General features: G+C 46.8%; 1 protein-coding gene and 1 long non-coding RNA gene across 8 annotated transcripts in view; one reads left to right on the plus strand and one right to left on the minus strand.

The window, feature by feature from the left end:
• Positions 1-4,717: 4,717 nt before the first annotated feature.
• LOC121347156 lies at positions 4,718-6,299 on the minus strand. The gene is made up of 2 exons (XR_005954180.1): positions 6,166-6,299; positions 4,718-5,195 (listed from the first exon to the last, which is right to left on the minus strand). It is a non-coding gene; the product is annotated as an uncharacterized LOC121347156 (long non-coding RNA).
• ADAMTS9 (ADAM metallopeptidase with thrombospondin type 1 motif 9) overlaps positions 5,211-19,153 on the plus strand; it is an 80,247-nt gene continuing 66,304 nt past the window's right edge. For 3 of the 7 annotated variants that reach the window (XR_005954179.1, XM_041425548.1, XM_041425546.1), the window contains exons 1-3: positions 5,212-6,021; positions 6,120-6,508; positions 7,661-7,823. Coding sequence is in view for 5 of the 7 variants with exons in the window: in XM_041425548.1 (XP_041281482.1) it covers positions 5,928-6,021; positions 6,120-6,508; positions 7,661-7,823 (646 nt within the window). In the remaining 2 variants the exon portion in view is untranslated. Of the gene's footprint in view, positions 6,022-6,119; positions 6,509-7,660; positions 7,824-9,117; positions 9,245-19,153 lie in introns of those variants that run through there. The other 4 variants (XM_041425549.1, XM_041425551.1, XM_041425550.1 and 1 more) reach the window with 3 other exon arrangements.

The raw sequence follows: 19,153 nt of genomic DNA on the forward strand, positions 1-19,153 counted from the left end.
GAAACTGGGTGCAAAAGCATAGGAAAGAAAGATGTTTCCTCAACATCTCCTGCAAGTTGGAGACTGCTGACAAATCTGAAGCATCACATTTAAGCAGCATCTCTTAATCATTTAGCCTGGGGGGGAGGTCAATGGCTGTGGTAATGATGTGGTACCAGCAGTGCTACAAAGTGATGGGCTGCCATTAGATTATCTTCTCTCTTCCTGTGCCCATCTGTTCTGGCAACCCTCAACTACCTGAGAAGAATTTTAAAACACCCTAGTTTTGGGTACTGCAACTTAGCGAGCACAGACATTTTTCTAAGCTAAAAAAGGAAATGTTCTTTTTTTTTTCAAGCTGTTGCATCTTGGTAAAGAAATACTGGATATTATATATGCTTGTCAGGTGGATATTAATGAGCAAGATGTGATGGTGTAAAATAGCTCCTGGAAATGACAGAGATTCTGCACTTCTCCAAGTCAGTGGGAATTTTGATGATGAGTTTTGACAGGCACTGGATTAGGCCTAAAACATTCCCAACTTTTTGGCCATTGACAATTTTTTGACAGTTTTATAACTGGTAGAGACTTCCTACCACAATACAAATACGACAACACTGTGAAGACTTCCCCCAGGGAGACGTCTTTGCTTTTAGCTGGGTACCTTGTTACACCCCAAGGGAAATCAAACAGTGTAGGGGAAAAGAACTTGATATCTGTAAAGTTGCTTAGCTTTTTCACTGCTCTATTGGATATTTGTATTTTGTTATCTCTGGAGACAATCTACTATTTGGGAAAAGAATGAAAACAACCCTCCTAAAATAGAGTTTTACAGTTTAATGATCCCTGCACTGAAATATTACATTATACACTTAGGCTGCAGACAAGATGGAGAGGGAGGGTGGAACTACCATGAGGTCAGAGCTCCATGACCCCATATTCTTTGCCAAATCAGTCATCTCAGTCTTCTTTTCATAAGGTGATGGTGACACCTCACAGAGCTGTTATGATAATTTGTTTATATAACAAAAGTACATGGCTCGAGGGATAAAGATTTTTGTACCTGTATAATTTCCAACATTCCCAGGTTGCCTTTTGGTGTGGGATTGCAGAACATCTGCTCTATTTAGTCCTCCTAGTGTTACTGTTAATGTTTTGGCAAAGGCACCTGAAACATAGCGTAGATGCATAAGTACATAATATCAAAAGTCATGAGGAGTGTATTCAGGTCCTGTTTGATTTATTGCATGTGACATTGCAAAGTGACATTGCAAGCACAAAAGATAAACTAATACAATGTTTAGCTTGATGTGGCTTAATTTGCACAAAAATAGGAAGGTTCAGAATTAAGTGTTTCTTAGCTTCTTTAGGACCTCTCTCAGGCTGACCTGCAGTAAAAAGGGAGATGGGATCAATAACTGCTTATTAGGCCAAAGGAACTGCCAGGCTGCAGTGAGACCCAGAAGCTGGGCTACCCTGAGCACTTTCCACGTGGCAGATAAGAGGTGTAAGGAAAAGCAGCAGTGTATGAACAGTCAGCAACAATGCTGGGAGCAGGGGAGGGGCAAGCTGGAACCAGCAGTTTCAAGTGGAGAGCCTCAAGGGATTATTATGTCCATCCGTGCTGACCTGAAGATGAAAATCCCACACGTTTGCAGTGTCTACGTGGGCTTTGCTGTTCCTCCCACCCAGTCCCTAGTTCCTACTCATGTATCTGTTTTCCAGGGTTGTTTCTGAGGCAAACTGAAGGCCAGTTTCCTTGCACGTGAGTGGAGCAGTGGAACAGGCTTGCCTGCGTTCCCTCTTTTGCCTTCTGTTCCCAAATGGTGATTCCCTATGCAGGCAAAGAGCAGGGATGATAACTGCAAGGACAAAGCTACACTGCATTTCCACTGTGCTCCTCCTTGCACCTGTGTGCGGAGCAATGGATGGCTCGCACAGGGCACAGCTCCTGCTGCAATGCTCTGGCTGGGAAGATGTTTGAGTTGCACAGTTTGACCCAGGACTGAGATGAAGGATGTTTGGGTATTATTGCCCTGGGTAACCTTGAATTAGTCACCTCATCTGCACATCTCAGTGTTCAGGTGAGTGGGATGGCACCGATGGCTCTGCACATCCTGGCACATCGTTTCACATCTCCCCCGGCCATTGGCTCTAAAATGGGGACCAGGATATGGGCTCACAGAGGGCAAGTTGTGACAGCTGTGCTGTGCTGGTATTGTTGGGAATGGCAGGGAGCACTTCCCAGCCTCCTATGGTTGGAGGAGCAAACTCCCAAACCAACCCAGTGATTCAGACCTTGATGGCAGCAGCACACTACATGGGGTAAGAAGAGAAGCCCAGGGAGGAAGCAGGAGTTTAAAGGACTACAGTAGATGAGTGTATTTAAATCCTTTTAACGAGGATCCAAAAGAGTTGGCTTGGCACAGATGAGTTTGAAAATTAGGTATACACCAAGAACTTGCAAGTTTCAGTCCCTCCAAACAAATGTGAAAGGCTTACAAAACTTAAAAATCCATCTTTGACACAACTGCTGAAAATGTCTTTTAAAGAGAAGCCCTTATGAGAGCTTCCAAAACAAAGAGAAAGGCAGCCCAGAGTGGTATCCTTGTTACCAGCACCAGCAGATGAATGAGAGGCAGGAGAGGGTAGTCAGTTGTTTGAAGGGAATGAAATCTTTCACTTTCTGACCACACAGATTAGACAGAAGAAGAGTTGGCTATTCCAGGTATCTTGTAGCATTAAAGAGCAACCATCAAAGGGAAACTGTCTGCCTTGTGGGATAATCGTTGGGCAAGCAAGAGGATGCAGCAGATAAAGGATGATGCTTACCCAGAGGGGCTGAGCCACAAAGAACAAAGATTAGTACTGGGGATAGCCTCACCTATAGGGAAAATGAAATGTTAACAAGGGGGAAAAGCAGTGCAAAAACCTCAGGAAATCTGGGTTCCTCAAGTGTGTTCTCGCAGCAGTATGCACTGCCTTAAATTTCTTACTGAAGTTTTGCTGTTGTGATCAAGTTCTGATTTTGTAGTTTATAGAAGAGGCATTTGCAGCTCAAGTTCTGCAGTACTTACATAGGCAAAATTCCCAGTGTTTTAAGGGGATTTTTCCATGGGTAGGTATGGGCTCTTAAGTCTTACTTTTGACTGGGTGAGGACTTGGAGTCTGCACAATTGCCATACCGTAAGTATTAATAGATACTTCCTAAGAGGAAAGTTATTTGAATTTAAGATTGCAATTTAGTTTCTCTAAGCTCCACATAATCTATTTACTTACAGTACGGCTTTCATTCTGCATTTACTAATCTCCAGCTGTAAAGTTTCAAAATGCCACACAACATACAACTTGTGCATACTGATGGAAATGGCTCTGGAAGTCATGCCATGCTGCATGGAATGCATAAATGTATGTTTAGTGACATTGCAAAGCCAGGACTTGGTCCTGGGAGTGTTCAGACCGCTCCCAACTCTGGCCCATAATGGAGTCCCATGAGCTGGATCCTCTCTTCTGAATGATGGAGTTGTATTTCTTGCCTTCCCTCAGGGTGGTGGTTTCAGATCAGTGGATGGCCCTGTGAGGATGCTCCACAAAATAACCTTGCTCTATTCAGCTCAGTGCCAAAAAAGAAAGGGTCCTACCCAACCAAGTCACAGGTATGTGCTGTCACTTCTCAGCCTCTACCAGCTCCTGAGCTCCATCAAACCTCACCCCAGAGCCAAATTAACTGGTCACCTTGTAGAAAATTGAGGAAAAAAACCTCCAAAGCTTTGGTAAGTTTTCCTGTGACAGTGAGCTGAACAGAAGCAAGGCAGCTGTCACTAGCACCTGACTGGTATGGGGGGCGCTGAGGCTAAGAGAGGTGGGATGTGAAATGTTTGTGAAATGGGGACGCCCCGGGGCACTCTGCAGCCCAGATAGTCCAGACCTGTTTCCCAACACTGAACACTGTGCTGATCAGAGGACTGAGGGCTGCACCCCTCTTACCCAGACACTGACAGGACTAGCCCCACGTAAGCCTCCTCCCCTCCCCTCTGACTCAACCCTGATGCTATGCTCAGCTTTTCACCTCTCCTTCCCAAGGCAACTCGGTTCACTTTTCCTCACTCCCCCGTCGCTGACTGGCTGCTCAATATTGCTCCACACGCCCAAACGGCAGCACAGGCTCCCCCTGGCACACCTGGGAAATGTGTCCACACCCGCCTGAGTTTGGGATACAGCCTACCCTTCCTTCTCCCACCATGATTTCTGGAGCATTATCCCAAGCTCAAGCACCCTGTGTGTATCTCTGTCTGTGAAGACTGAAAGCTTTGGAGTACATGTGGAGATTGTGGGAAGGTGGTCAGGGCTCAGGGTGCTCTGCCAAGCACTGCAGTTCAGGGAGGTATGGGTGAGTTATCTCCCAGTAAAGTATCCGAGATTTTAATTAAAACTGGTTTATAAGTGCGGGCACAAGGCCATGCAGGGAGATTATGTGCCATTACACCTTGCCCTAAGGATGTGCTCACTTGGTCTCCACAATCCTGGAGATTCCTGCACTGTCGAGGCTCTGCCACCAGAGCTGCAGCCATGGTCAGCCAGTAGCAGTGTTGAAGATGCACAGCTTTGCAGGTGATGCTTTATTTACTCTGACTTTTACATTCATCATACAAAATTAATAATTGACTCCTAATAGTTGAGATTTGTAGCACTTCACTAGTTGTTTTGAAGAGTCAGGAGGTACCATTTTGCCCAGAAGTGGATTCTGAATTGAATTTTATTTTAAAACTTTCCCTTTCTGCAGCAAATACCAGCATTTCTGTGCCTTGTCCCAAAGGTGCGCGAAGAATGCAAAGAACTTTGACATCTTCTATGGAAGTGCAAACTGAACTTCCGAAATTCTCTTTTGCCTTGCTTACAGGTTTTAAATGTTTAAAAACCTTTTAAACCAAGGCTGGGAGTTTTGATTTGAGGAAGGGGTAGAAGACAACGCTTAACTACATTTAGCTCTAAAGCATGTCTTAAATTTTTACAGAGACCTTTCAAACTGTAAAACAGGACAAAATAACTCAGATTTGGAGTTCCTTTTCCCTCAGGGTGCCTGAAAAGTGCACAACACAAATCTCATCCTGAACAAAAGTTGCTTGAAGTGCCTCCTATCTGAGAAATGCATAAGAAAACAACTGCTATAAGAAGTGCCACACGGGATTCTTCAACTGCTGATCCATTTCTTCAAGCTGCCTTGGGGAAAAAAAAGGGAAAACGTTAATTAGGTAAGAAAACTCAGCTCTCCTCCCAGTGAGTGACGAAGAGACTCATCCCCACCGGGTCCTGGCAGAGCAGGCAGCTGCCGGTGCCGCTCTGCCTGGGCTGCTTTGGGATTTTAAAGCCTTTTGGATGGAGCCTGCGGGGAGCGGTTGCCGAACCAGGGTGTGCGAAGCCGTGGCTCGGACTTCCCCCGCCCGCTCCGTCCAGCTCCAGCGACGGCTGTTCTTGACTAAAACCTGCGACTTCGGCTTTCGCCAGCAATGAAAAAAGAAAGTGTCATGTTGGAAGGAGTGGAGCGGGTGGGAGCAGAGGAGGGCGGGCTTCATCTATGGAGCACGCCCCTTTTAAACTGAGAGTCGCGGCAGCTCTCGTCCACCAGCCCGACGGGGGGAGAGGCGGAAAGCGAGGGAGAGCAGGCGGGCGGGCGGGCGGCTCCCCCGTCCCGGCCCGTCGGTCCCGACCCCGGCCCGTCCGCCCCCGCGCACCATGCGCGGCCCCCGGCGCCCCGCGCGCCGCCGGCCCGCCCGCCCCTAACGCCGCCCGGCTCCTGCGCCTTCCCGCGGCAGCGCTCCGGGGGCCGGGAGGGGGGCCACAAGAAAGGAGAAGAGAAAAAAAAAAATTAAAAGAGGGAAAGGGAGGAAAAAGGAGGAGAAGAAGCGGAGGCGGGGAAAGCTGCTCCTCCGAGGACAGCGCGCAGCACCATGCAGCTGGCGCCGCTGGCGCTGGCACTCACCACGCTCTTCATCGACGGCTTGAGGACGGGAGCGAGGAGGCAGAAGCTGCACCCCAGGCAAGGTAAGGGGGTGCTCGGGGAGGGACGCGGGGAGTGCTGCGCTGCCGCCCCCCGGGGCCGCGGGGCTCGGCCACTTCACTCAGCGTCTGTCCCCTCGCAGCCCAGCTGCTGGAGAAGCTCAGCGAGTACGAGATCGTGACTCCTACCCGAGTGAATGAGTTCGGTGAGCCCTTCCCCACCGATATCCACTTCAGGCGGCGCCGGCGGAGCACCAGTGCTGCCCCCGACGCCTGGACGGCGGCCGTCGCCGACTCCCCGAAGGCACACTACAGGCTGTCCGCCTTCGGGCAGCAGTTCCTCTTCAACCTGACGGCCAGTTCGGCCTTCATCGCCCCGCTCTTCACCGTCAGCCTCCTGGGAGAGCCCGCCGCAGACCAGCGGCGCCTCTACGCCGAGGCGGCCGACGCCGATGTGAAGCACTGCTTCTACCGGGGGCACGTCAACGCCCGCCCTCGGCTCACCGCCGTTATCAGCCTCTGCTCCGGGATGGTGAGACCCCCGCCCCGCGGAGGGCCAGGGGCGGAAGCGGGGAGGAGGAGGAGCGGGACGAGGGAGGGAAGGTGGGCGGGCAGAGGGATGGCGGGCGGGCAGAGCGACGGCGCCCGCCCCTTCCCCTCCGGCCCACCGCGGCCGGGGGTTGCCGCTCTGAATCGGTCGGGTTCCGCGGGGCGCCGCTCCTGCTCCGCGGATTTTGGAGGGAAAATGCCATCCACCGACACCCGGAGGGGGCGGTCCGCGGGCCAGACCCGGGCACGGACCTCGCCTGCCCCCGGGGGTGCCGGTGAGCGGTGGCTGCGGGCTTAGCACCAGCGCTTGTCCCGGAGCCACCCAGCACCCGGGACATGTCCCGGTCCCTGGTACCCTAGCTGGGTGCCCTTCGGTGCGGCGATGTTGGCACCGGGATGCGCAGAAGCTCCTAAAAGGGCTGACTCTTCTGTCTGTCCTGGTGCCTTTCAGTCCCACGGGGTGCCAATCCCAAGGGCTCCCTGGAGGTTTCTTCTGGCTTCATTCAGTCCAGGGGTTCCTCTTGATGCATGTGTTCACCTAGGCTTGGGCACACGTGTATGTGGCTTTCCTCCCTGAAGGGAAGGGATGGACACCAGTATGGGATGGCTGCAGAATGTTTTGTCTCGGAAATTTTTTTTTATTTACCTACCAAATATGTGCATTCATAGTTGTATGCAACTAGGAGCTTTGATGGTATAATCAGGGATTTCACTAGCTGGACAACTTCCTCTGGTCCTTACATGTTGGTTATAAGCCTGTCTCATGGAAACGTGCTGTGTGAAACCAGCACATGATGGGGTTGCACTGGGGCCTCCAGCACACAGCATCCTTTAGGTAGAACTGGCTTGTAAATGTCACTGGCATTAGAACAGGGTCTGGTGGACATGCCTCTCTCGTGCTCCCTGCCTGTGGGTTAGTAATTAGCCCTCTGTAAGCACCAGTGGGATGGCGGTGCAGCCCAGGGTGGATACAAGCAGTGTAACCAAAGCTGGAGCTCCAGCTTTGCCTTCACAGGGTTTACCACAGAACTAGGCACACCTCCCTCATTAACTGCTTGCTTTGTGGGGTAGTGCTGCCAGGTGGCTTCTCATCGCGCAAAGCTGACCTCCTGTTCCTCTCTCTGGTCCCCCTCAGCTAGGCACATTCAAGTCTGATGATGGGGACTATTTTGTAGAGCCACTCCTATCACTTGAGGAACAGGAGTATGAAGAAGAGCACAATAAACCACATCTTGTCTACCGACACCGGACACCTCCAACCAACTCTTCAGGGGACTGGCAGACTTGCAATACTCCAGGTACTCATTTTCTTACTGCCTTGATGACTCGATACTTGGAAGTGCTATTTGCAGCTAAAAGGCAGTAGGTTTGTGGGGAAAAAAAGGGATGTGGAGTTGAGGGACCCCTCTAGAAATGGTGCTGTGAGTGCTAGGACTGGGCTCGTGGCGCTAGCGCTGTCCTGGAGAGATGTGGTGCACCCATGCTTTCTAGGAATTGGTTATAAGGAAGTTGCAGTCAGAAAAAAGTTTCCCTTTGATTCCTGATATAATGCTGGCAAGAGAGCCATCTGTCTTGCCTTAAGTATCCTGTGAGCCCTTAAACTTGTTTTCTGTTCTATCCTACCAGCCATCCTAATCTGATATACTCTCTGTCTGATACTCTGTCCTTTAAAGGACATCTGTCTTAGTCTTGCTGTGCTCCTGGTCTTCTTTCCCCAAATCTGGCTGTGAGTTGCCACGTCTTAACTTCTTTCTAGTGGAAATGAGGAGGTCCTAACACCAACCCTGACAGTTCTTCCCGTAGTAATCACTTTTCCATGGTTCATTTTCAAAGGCTTTTTTTTTTTCCTCACGGCCCTTCCTCCGCCAGCACCATCTCTATGACCTCCTCACTCCCTCTTTCTAGTCCTTGCACATATGAAAGAGCACAGGCCTTTTTCTCTCCCCCTTCATGTGCCTTGATGAGCAATAGCCTTGCTCCTACTGTCCCTATTATCTGCAGTGGCCTCCTGCTGCTCTCTGCTTCCTTGACTTCCTGATGTTCACAACTAATCCTCCCCTTTGGCAGCAAATACCTAAATTTTCTCTGAAGAAGCTTATTCCTTCTGTCTCCTGTTTCACCTGTGGTTTTGCTCTCCTCCTTTGGCCTGCAGCTAGATCTACAGTAACTTTAAAGCCTAAACAGAGTAGACCTGGACTGAGTTTCCTTGTGGGCTGCAAGCTGCTCATTTGCTGCAAAGTAGGTGGAGTTGTTCAGGAAGTAAAGATACACTAGAAGAGAAGTATGGTGCCCAAATTAGGCTGCAGTTAGCACGTGTTACTTGTTTGGCATCCATGACTGTGGATCCTGGCTGTGCTGTTGAGCTGTCAGTCTGTTCAGCTTGCACTGATCATGCTGACTCCAAAGATGCTGTGATACTCTGTGACCAGCCAGAGCAACATGTGTTTCTTCTAGAAGACATGTGAATCCACCTCCACATGCAAACGTATGTACCAGGGGTACAGTGGCACCTCTCACAAGGCTGTCATTGTTTGTTCTTCCAAGGGTTGCTGCTGGAATATGCCATTCTGGTTTCTCTCTTCCAGCTGTTTCTGCTCCCTTCTTTGAGATCAGATGCAGGAGACTCAGAACAGTTGGAAAGAAACACGGAATCTGGCACATTGCATCAGTAACCCTTGGAGGAACGGAGCAGCAGATCACAAGACTCATTGAATCAAAGGTAGCTGGGAGGGCTCTGAATTTTGCTTGTGAACTTGACTCTATGCTGCTGTAACAGACTGCTGTATTTCACCCCACTGTATCATAGTTTCCATTTAGGATATTATTCTTCTGTATTGTAATTCACAAGAATAACACTCCCATCTGTGATTTTACCAATGTGCTGTATATCTCTTCCTCCTTTGTTCCAATATGCTTTGCTTCTTGCTTGTCTTTGTTTTCTTGATCTTCTCAGTTGCTTCATGTAGTGGTGGGAAGAGTTCTCACCTCTCACAAGCTTAAGTGTTCCAGATAGGCATGAGAGTCTTGTCTTCCTGTCCTCTTTCCCTCCATCTCTCCCTCTTTACCGTCTCTCCTTTTTGTCATGGTCCAAGCTTTTGAAAGGGAATGATGCTATGGCCATATGTGTATGGTGAACAAGTCTTGGTTATTTCATTTAGGAGCAAGTTCAGAGCAGCTTGGGCAATGCTGAACCTTGGTATCCTACCTGAGGTTACATCTGGTGAGAGAAGGTATCTCACATGTCTTTGCAGCAGAGGTGAACGTGCAAAAACTGGCAGCACTCACTGTTTTAGACAAGGTGTATCTCTCACTCCTGCCAGAGAAGAATGGCTTTGTGAGAGTTTGGGAGTTAGTCATAATTGTAGGGTGTTGTGTGAATTCAATCTTTTGTCAGAAGAATCTGTGAAACAGTGCATTTGCTTTGCAGGCTTCTGGCAGGGGTGGAAATTTGCTTGAAGAGGAAATTCATGGGAGGGAAATCTAAGATACCCCCTCCTGGGGTGAGCAATGTTGCCAGGCAGTGGTGCTATTAAGAATGACTTTCTGATAGTCATCTTCCTGGAAATGATTAATAGTCAACATACTGGTGTGCCCTTGCCATAATGATGTAATTTTAGACTTCTCGAGGTATTCAGGAGTTTCCCTTGTGAATTGGCTAACAGATTGAGTAAAAGCTTTCATTTGCAGCAGTCTCCCTGGTACTTTTAGGTTTCAGTGTCCTGAAGTCAGCTTAGAAAACCAGGTATTTGCTTTTGTTAAGTTTTTTTTTTAACTTTTTGTTAAGTTTTAAATTAGCAGTCTCTGATAACAATTTTAGATCCTCTGACATAAAAGATACTCTGCAGGTGTTCTGGAAAAAGATCTTTTTCCTCTGAATGCTGATGGATATCAAATGAAAGCTGTGCTCTGCAGATGAACTTTCACGGCACAGCACTGGGGTCTCTGGCAACGCATTTCAGCCGTCTGGCATACAGCTCAACTGCCACAAGAAAAACTTTGGACAGAGTTTTCCTTGGGGTAACAGGTTAATGTAGTTTCAGTCGTAGGAAATGGTGCATTTTCCTCTCCTTCTTTTCTTTTAGTTAGTGCCGTGAATCAGTTTGTCATCTGGCCAGGGATCTGGCAGAATAATTAGTTGTGTTTTACTGGATGAGGACTTGGCCAGGCGGACAGCATGATGTCACTTAGGTGCAGCACCACTACCACCCATCGCTTCAGGATAGCAAGCTCTTCCGACCCAATTATTAAATATCCGCTTTTTTGAGGTGGAGGAGGAAGAGAAAAGAAATTGCGATCCTAACAAAAGAAAAGAGGAAGTGGCTCATTGCAAGGCTGGAGAGCGCCGCTTTCCTGCGCCCCACGGAGGAACAATCTGACTCCAGTGATAAAGGCGCGGAGCCGCATCCTGCATCCGTGTGCCTGCTGCCTTCATGAGGCCGGCAGCACCTCCCCAGGCCCCCATCCAATGGGACCTTCTGCCAGGAGCAGACCCATGAACCCTTTCCATGTGAAACCATCAAGGTTTGGTCCTGCAGAGATGCTCCAGATGCTAATGGGATGCTGCCTTTGGTCATCACTTAAATAAATCACTTCAGGCACCTCTTGCTCTCGGGGTGTCTAGCTCCAGATGCCAATGGGACACTGCCTTTGGTCATCACTTAAATAAATCACTTCAGGCACCTCTTGCTCTCGGTCTTATGTCCATTTCTGCTGCTTCTCCTTTCTGTCGTGTTTCCCATGCTTTTTGTCAGTGATGTGTATATATATATGTATTTCTATGTATATTTTGGTTATTGAGTTCTCTGGAGCTCTTCTCTTCCAGTTTTGTTGGGGTCTGTGATAGCTTTAGCCTTCTACTGAACCTTAGAATGAAAATCATTCTGCCTGTTGGCCACCCCTTGTTCTGAGACAGATGTGACCTCCACCTGCCTGGTTGCACTAAGCCACAATTCCCCTTTGTCCGTGAGTATAATTGCAAGTATTGTGCCCTTTCATCGCCCCACTTCTGTTGCCTGCCCGGCTTTTGCTCCAAACTTAGCAAATTCTGTGCAGCTTTTACTGTGACCCTGATGCAAGACTCCCAACTAAACTTTTTGAGGCAGCTCCTTCTTTGTACTCATGATGCCTTAAGTTTTACCTTTCATAATTTTTAGATTCCATACTGCCTTAGAATGTGATTCTGTTTCATATAAAGTGTTAGTAAGTTCTCTTCATAGAGTAGTTAGACAAAACAATCCTTTTCCAGCTTGAGAACCAAGGACAGCCATTACAGCCTCAGACCCAAAAAGTATAAACAACAGCGAACTGAAGAGAGCAAACTGAGAGTATGGGACTTCATAACCTCAGCCTATAGTTGGACAATTAACCCTAATACGTAAATGGACCAAAACTTGTAAAAATGTGAAAACTCGTGACTGGTTGTCCATCTTGGGTGTAGCCATGGCCTGGCTCTTATATTGCACAAGGTGTATCCTTTAAAGGCCTTTTAATAAATACCTACTTTATTCCTTTAACATTGTCTAATCTATGTTCCAGATCATCCTCTTTAGGCATCACCCACTGCCTTCATTTGGCTGATCTATGCTTCCCATTTCCAGCCCAGATTCATTAGTTAAATACCTCTCTGTTCTTGCCTCATTTCTCATTATTTTTTTATATTCAAGACCTGTCTGGGGCTTAGGTGAATAAACCAATGACTGAATGTATAGTGAGTGTGAGCTGCTCCCTCTCTTGCTGCTGGTCAGCTGTGCCCATCCCAAGGCCGGTGTTGGACCTGGACTCTTGGGCTGCATGTGAGGATCTTGCAGAGAGTCCTCACTCCTTAATGAGAGCATTTAAAGCAGGAATATCCACCATGGGCAAAACTCGTCATGCAGAAGCAACAATAACACTCTGATGGTGCCAAACTGGTAGGAAGATGATTAGAGCTGTTCCTGTTTCTGGAGGGGAGCCAAGGGGCTGTAGCCAGCAAAGAGGCCTTCCAGCAGTTCGTGCTGAGGTGGTGAGGTTTTGGAAACAGCTTCAGATGAGTGCAGGACAGAGCAGGTCTTACCTGCGCCGTGCTGACTGTGCCCCCACCCACTGCTGGCAGAGGTGGGAAAGCCCAATGACTCACCTGCTGAGGCTGCATTCCAAAATCCACCAAGTATTATCAGCACAGATGGCTGTGGGACACAACCTGCAGGCTTAGCATATCCCAGTACCTGCCAGAAATGAATGCAAAAGGGTCTCAAATTTGCTGGTGTTTTGTGGGGTGTTACAGCAGTTTGACTACTGGAGAGTACATGTGTGGCCAGCCACAGCAGCTCCACAAAGGGAAGCCCTGTGTGGTCCAGGTGAGGAGGAGAGAAGCTCTACGTGTAAGTTGTGCTGAGAAGAGTCCTATAAAAAGCAGAGGAGAAACCAGCAGCATGAACTGTGTCCTTGCCACTGAGCTAGCGTGACACAGGCATACTCAGTAATGTGTCACTGATTTTTCAGTTGCATTAACGAGTAATTTGTAATAGATTACCCTTTCATAGTAACTGCAACAGCCTTTCCCACTGAACGTGACACTGGGGAACCACCAGAGCAGAGGAGTGCTGCCCTGTGTCTTGAGCAAGCAGACGCCTGTTGCTGCCAGCTCAGTGATTGTGATCTTGTTTCTGCATGATAATTAGCACCAGCTTGCTCTCCTAATGCCAGCCAGCTGCATGGGAAGTCACTGGTGAACCAATGGCACAAGCAGGAGATGGTCTATGTCCATATTCCCGTGTGCTTGGAAGGGATGATCAGGTTGAGGTTGCCAGAATGGGGGTTTGTTAGTGTGTTATCAGTGCCATGACCAGGGAAGAGATCTGGGGAAGGATGTGTTAGGTATCTGGTACTGTGACTAAAGCCTGACTTTGCAGTGTGGTCTTACACTGGTGCAGGATGGGAATGAGCTTTTGTTCCTGCTCCAGCTGTGGTTCAAGGTGTGTTTGCAGTGTTAAAATTGGCAATGGAGTGGAATGAGGCCAGTGATGGAAAATTTCCTGCTCCTTCTCCAGACCCTTTGTGTGTTTTATGTTGTTACTTTATAGCAGTTTCAAGGCAGAAACTTTGAATTCTTTTTCCACAGGACGCAATGTTTGTACTCTTGTGAGCGGTCTGTGGTGAAATCCCAGATACTTTGCACTTGGATTGTTGGTCTAGAGCCCTTTATAATTTTTGCTGTTTCTTTTGGACTCTTGTCTTGCTTCCAACTGTGTCCCCTTTTTTTTTTTGTTTTCAACTCATTCATCCAGCAGAATTTTGCATTCTAGGTGTCTGGTTTCCAGGCAGGTCTTCAGGCAAATTCTGTACTGCTGAGTGTCACGTAAACTCAGGGTTGCAGGAGATCTGCAGGGAGGTTTTCTTAAGCCTTTACTTCCAGGTTGAGCAATCCTTGAGCTCTTTCAAGAGTCTGTTTAAGCTGTCAGCTTTGCTTTTGGCCTCAGGGTAAAACACTGACTTCGTTCTTTTCCTCAGAAAAGTTTCTTATCTTAAAGAAGTGGATTGCAATTTTTAGTCAGATAGTAATTAATTCAGGTTTCCTTCCCTCTCAGAATAAAGAAGAGAATTACATCACAACTCCCATATGCTAATATAATTAATTCTATTTCTGCCTCCCTGCTGAGGTAACAGCACAGTAAGAGCCAACTGGTATTTGGTCAGATGGGCCTGGGAGGTCAAGCACAAGCTTTTGCCGTGCTGAGCTGGGAAAGGAATCAGTCTGTAATGTTTGAGGTATCTTGTGATGTTGGCAAGTGAAATATGGTAAAAGACTACTTCAGTTAAAAACCATTGATCACAGTCAGTGATACAAATCCCATATTTAGTTTTTGCTTAAGATTCCTCAGTGTGAGTTATAAGTAAAGTGTATGCATTTTGTTGTTGTTACTCTTAGTATTGAAAATGTATCAAGCATCCATCTGGTGCCCTAAAGGTGTAAGACTTAAGATTGTGACTAAACAACTTGTTGATTGGTTATTGTTCTGCAATTTAACGTGGTAAGTGGACAGAGCTAAATTATTCTCCTGGAATCAAAATGGACATACTTCTACCTCATCTGTGTGGACATCCACTGAAGGAGGACAGGTGGGAGAAGCAGGGGGGGATCACTTTGGTGCTTTCTATCTGTTCCCTGTGGCACGTACTACTGAAAATAAACAGGCTGACTATTCTGTGACTGTTTTTCCCATATGCCTGTGATGTCATTATCAACATCCCTAAGGTCAATTGCTGAACAATTTATTTTTTTGTCCTAATGGGATATTTTGTCTTATCTTCTACTGACTGTCAGTACAAAATTGTGATGGCCTCAGTGTTATTCCTGTTGGCATAGTACCTCATAGGTGTCACTAGACACTAGTGTGGGACACAGGTTGGTGTACTTGTGACTGTTGTGCATTGGGAGTTGCCTGAAGAGCAAGTGTGGGAGTTCTGTAAGATGATCTTGAATCATTTTCTGCCACATGTTCAGCTCATGTGTTAGTATCTCCTTTCTTAAAGAGGAAATTTATTGTTTTGTTCACTAATCTACTTTCTGTCTACTGTGCAAAATTGATAGCTTTCACTTACAGCTTTTTACCTTAGGCAGAAAAATATCCTTTAGGCTGGAATGCATTCTGATATTCATCACCTGGAAAGAAAACATCTAGAGTATGTGTGGTCTTTAGTGTGAGCATGGTATAAACCAGAGAATGTTTTGTTACTAAGGGAAGCTGATTGCTGCTCACTGCAAGTCCATGGTTCTCAGCATTCTGGTTCAAGCAATGAGAAGAAAGGCAGGGTCACCCTGACAGACATCAGAGTTCACCATCACCTTGAGCTTTGGCACCTCCAAGTCTCTGTAGTCACAGACACAGGATGCAGTGAGTGAATTGGGGTGAAAGTGTTGGTTTTTGCATCAGTGATGCTTCATGCCAGTCTGAACTGGTTATGGCTTTATAGCTTTGCTTTCTGGCATTAATATTTTCACATATTGCAAACACAAATTGCAGGCTCTGGGCTTGACACGTGGGACTGACTTCAGCAGAGGAGCTCCCGGGCATGGACCTGGCTATAGGGGCAGCTCTGGTACAGTCAGGGAGCTATCCACAGGGAAGACAGGATTAATCCTGCTCATAGGACTGATCATCTCAGTGTGGTACAGAGCAAGGCAGTGGCTGGTCTCCCATTATGTTTCAATCCCTGGCTATTGTCTCAGCAGGGTGTGAAGCTGCTGGCAGAGAAGGTGTGTTCAGCTTTGGGTTGTGCTGACCACAACAGCACCCCACAGTAACAGAGGTGAGAATTTGGCCTCATGCAAATCCATCTGAGATACATTTGAAGGTGTATAGAAAGACAGAGATACAAAACATCTTGATATAGAACTAGAACAGACCCAGGGCTAGAAAAGTTCTTTGGTCTGGCTTCTTAGCTGTTTGTGTCCTAAAGAGGAGCCAGTTTCTATTCCATTTCTTGGCAAGAAGAGCCTAAAAATGTGGTTCAGTTTCAAGCAGTCTGATCTCTGCATGAAGGCAAATCCATTCTGCCTCTCTCTTGTGTTTCCCAGGTGATGGCAGTCCCTGGGGCGGCTGCTGTTGTACCAGCTACAGGCAGCAAATCCAGCCAGGCAGCTGGAGCTGGGGCTTGTACTGAAGCTTTTGGCCAGGGTTTGCTCCTGTGGAGTTGAGGGAGACAGGTCACACACTGACTCACACTGACTGACTGCGTGAGGGGAGCTCAGCTGAATTTTGGTCTGTTTTGTGGAGGTGTGCAATAATTTATTATCTGTGCAACTGGATCAGAGCTAGAAGTGATGCGGGCCAACTGCTGAGTGACAAATTTTGTTAAAAATCCTAGGCCACACATTCAGAAAACTTGGGATAATTAGTCAGTTTGAAAGGATCATACTTTTTTTTTCTAGCAGGGAGATGTTGTTAGCTCAAGAAAGAATTTTTCTTCCCCCTTCTCTTGCTCTTTCTTTGTGTTTTACTTTTTTTTTTTCTTTTTTTTTTTCTGCTATGTGCAGCTCTTATGAACTTGGAGCTGAACTGAAATTGCTTGAATTGTTACATGTCTTACTTAATTGTGCAAATTGCTTTCTATTCCAAGGACTAGTTAATGTAGAAATGGAAAGGATTAGGACTGTTGGGATAAGTGATCATTCCGTCTTTTAATATTTGGTTTAGTATAACAATAATTACTATGTCAAAAGCAGATCCTGACTCTGCCCTTTCACTCTTTCATGCTGGCAAAGTACTCACACAGGGCCTGAGTCTTCCCTGCCCTCTTTCTTGTGATAGATCCAAAGTATATTAACCAGCAGGAAACATCGATAAATCACCTGAATGGTTTCTGGGCTGAGGCTTCTTGCCCAAGCAAAAATAAATGGCATTAGTGAGAAGATGCCATCAGGAAGTGATGTCCGTTCACAGGATTGGGTCTCCTTTTAAGTCCCACATACAAAGAAGAAACCAAACAGAAAAAAAAATTAAGATAAACTACGAGGTCTGTATAAAGACAGTGAAAGCAGCATAGATTGTCTTAGTAAAGTATGCAGTAAAATGGACATTATTCTAGCCTTTACCTGCCTCTCAAATGAATATGAACTGTTGAGTCAGTGCATGGGCTCGCTTGATACTTGAATTATTGAACTGTAGTTTGCATGGTTTCGAAGGGTTTGTCTACTCACTGGAGTTTGGTTTTTCTACAAAGTAAAAGAAAAATGTTTTGTTTCTTAAACCCATCCAGTTACTGCCAAGTGTAAGTAGATGTGTTTCAGGTCATTGCAAAGATTGGTGGCTTGCCAGAAAACCATTTTTCTTCCTAATTTCTGTTACTATGTTAACACAACAGGAAAAAAAAGGGAAAATAAGGTGGGGAAATATCACACCCTTTTCTGATGTTATATGTGGCAGTAGGAAGCTGGTGCTGCAAAATCACAGTTTTGTGTAATGTGAGAGATTTTCCCTTCTGCCTGATGGAGCAGGGCAGCACGTTGCACCATTCAATGAGAGCCCTGCTGTTGTGGCCATTGTAATGGAGCAGGATATCAACAGAATCAGGCACACAGAGTTCCTGGCAGTGCCTGTGTGCAGCTCCCATTAATGTGGTCAAGATTTTACAGATGGGTTGAGAGCAGTGCACAGCCATTAGCATTTAATTTTTTACAGGTGAGTGCACACCATCTACATGCAGGAAAGCTGGGTGAAGATAACAGTTCACTACTATCAAAGTCCACGGGCGGCTTTCCGTGCAGTGCATCCCCATCACTGGTGCCTGGTTTTCCAGTAACCAAGCTGACAAACACCCAATAGTGACCTGTCCAAATAGCACACTGCAAATGTTAGAGTGACTTTGTGGGTGGAAATAATTCAGTTGTTTTGGAAGTGATGATGTGTCTGACTTCATTTGTGTGCTGAATGGGGAAGGAAACTGATACTGTACCAACACTTGGCAGCATTATGTTAATGATTGGACTTGATGATCTTCAGTATCTTTTCCAACCTAAATGATTCTGTGACTCTGTGCCAGATCTCTGCACGAAAAGGAAAGTTATTTTTCCTCTGTGTTGGGCATACCTGGCTTTTTTGGGCTCTGAGTCCCCTGCATGATCAGGGGCAGGTCAGGGCTCTCAGAACAAGATGTGGAATTTCATGTGGTACTCTCTGGGTTTTGGGTGGGTTTGTGGGTTTTTTCTTAGCGTGTGACACCAACTGCAGGATTTCAATGCAAGCCCAGTGAATATGAATTTCTTTTATAAGCCTGTGTGATAGGTGTCTTCAAAGATAGGTGTCTTTGCAATTCCCTCTTTTTTGCCATCTAACTTCCCTCTGACTGGATGGTTGGAGGAGAAGGCACCTGAGCCTTGTGGTCCCACCTGGGGCCCTGCAGAGCTCTGCCTTCACTCTGCAGCCTTGTCTTCAGCCTCTTGAGCCCTGTTGAGCATCTCCCCATCCTTAACACATTTTTCCTTGGGCACCTGCTCCTTTTGGAAGTCAGTTATTTAAAAGGGAAATTTGAGTGGCGGTCTGAGGGTGGTAGAGAGGAGAGGAGGGAAGCTGGCTGAAGGGCTGGGGTTAGCACTTTCTCCTCAGTCTGGTCCTCTCCTCACCTTTAAGTTATTTGTATGCATAGTTGGCTCCCCAAGCTGATTGGCACTGAATGAGTCGGGATAATGTCATGGTTGCCCACGAAGCAGTGCCAGCATGAGAGCATAACCTTGCCAACACAAGGGCATTGATTAGAGCAGAGGAACTAGGGCAATCCAATTATAACCACAAATGCCATTGGCTTTCTCAAATTCTTACTCAAATAACTGCAGACTCTCTGCTGTATTAAGGTGGTCTGGACCATATCAAGAAAAGGGAATTTAGAGGACTTAGGTAGTACAGAGTAGGCAGGATTTAATTCTTAGCTACCCTATTGCCTATTTACACACAGGGCAAAAGGATAGTATTTTTCACCTAGGTAGAAGCTGGCTGATCCCCTTTGCCTGCTGTGATGCTGCAGAATATATTTCTTTATTTGGAAATTATTACAAATATTCCTCAAAGGAAACTATACAGGAAGAATAACTAAGAAGTTTCCTATCATTTCAATCTTGTTTGAGCATTGAATATTCCTTTGTTCTGTAATATTG

Source organism: Onychostruthus taczanowskii, unplaced genomic scaffold (assembly GCF_017590055.1).
Source record: "Onychostruthus taczanowskii isolate IOZ18803 unplaced genomic scaffold, ASM1759005v1 scaffold9, whole genome shotgun sequence".
Lineage (NCBI taxonomy): Eukaryota > Metazoa > Chordata > Aves > Passeriformes > Passeridae > Onychostruthus > Onychostruthus taczanowskii.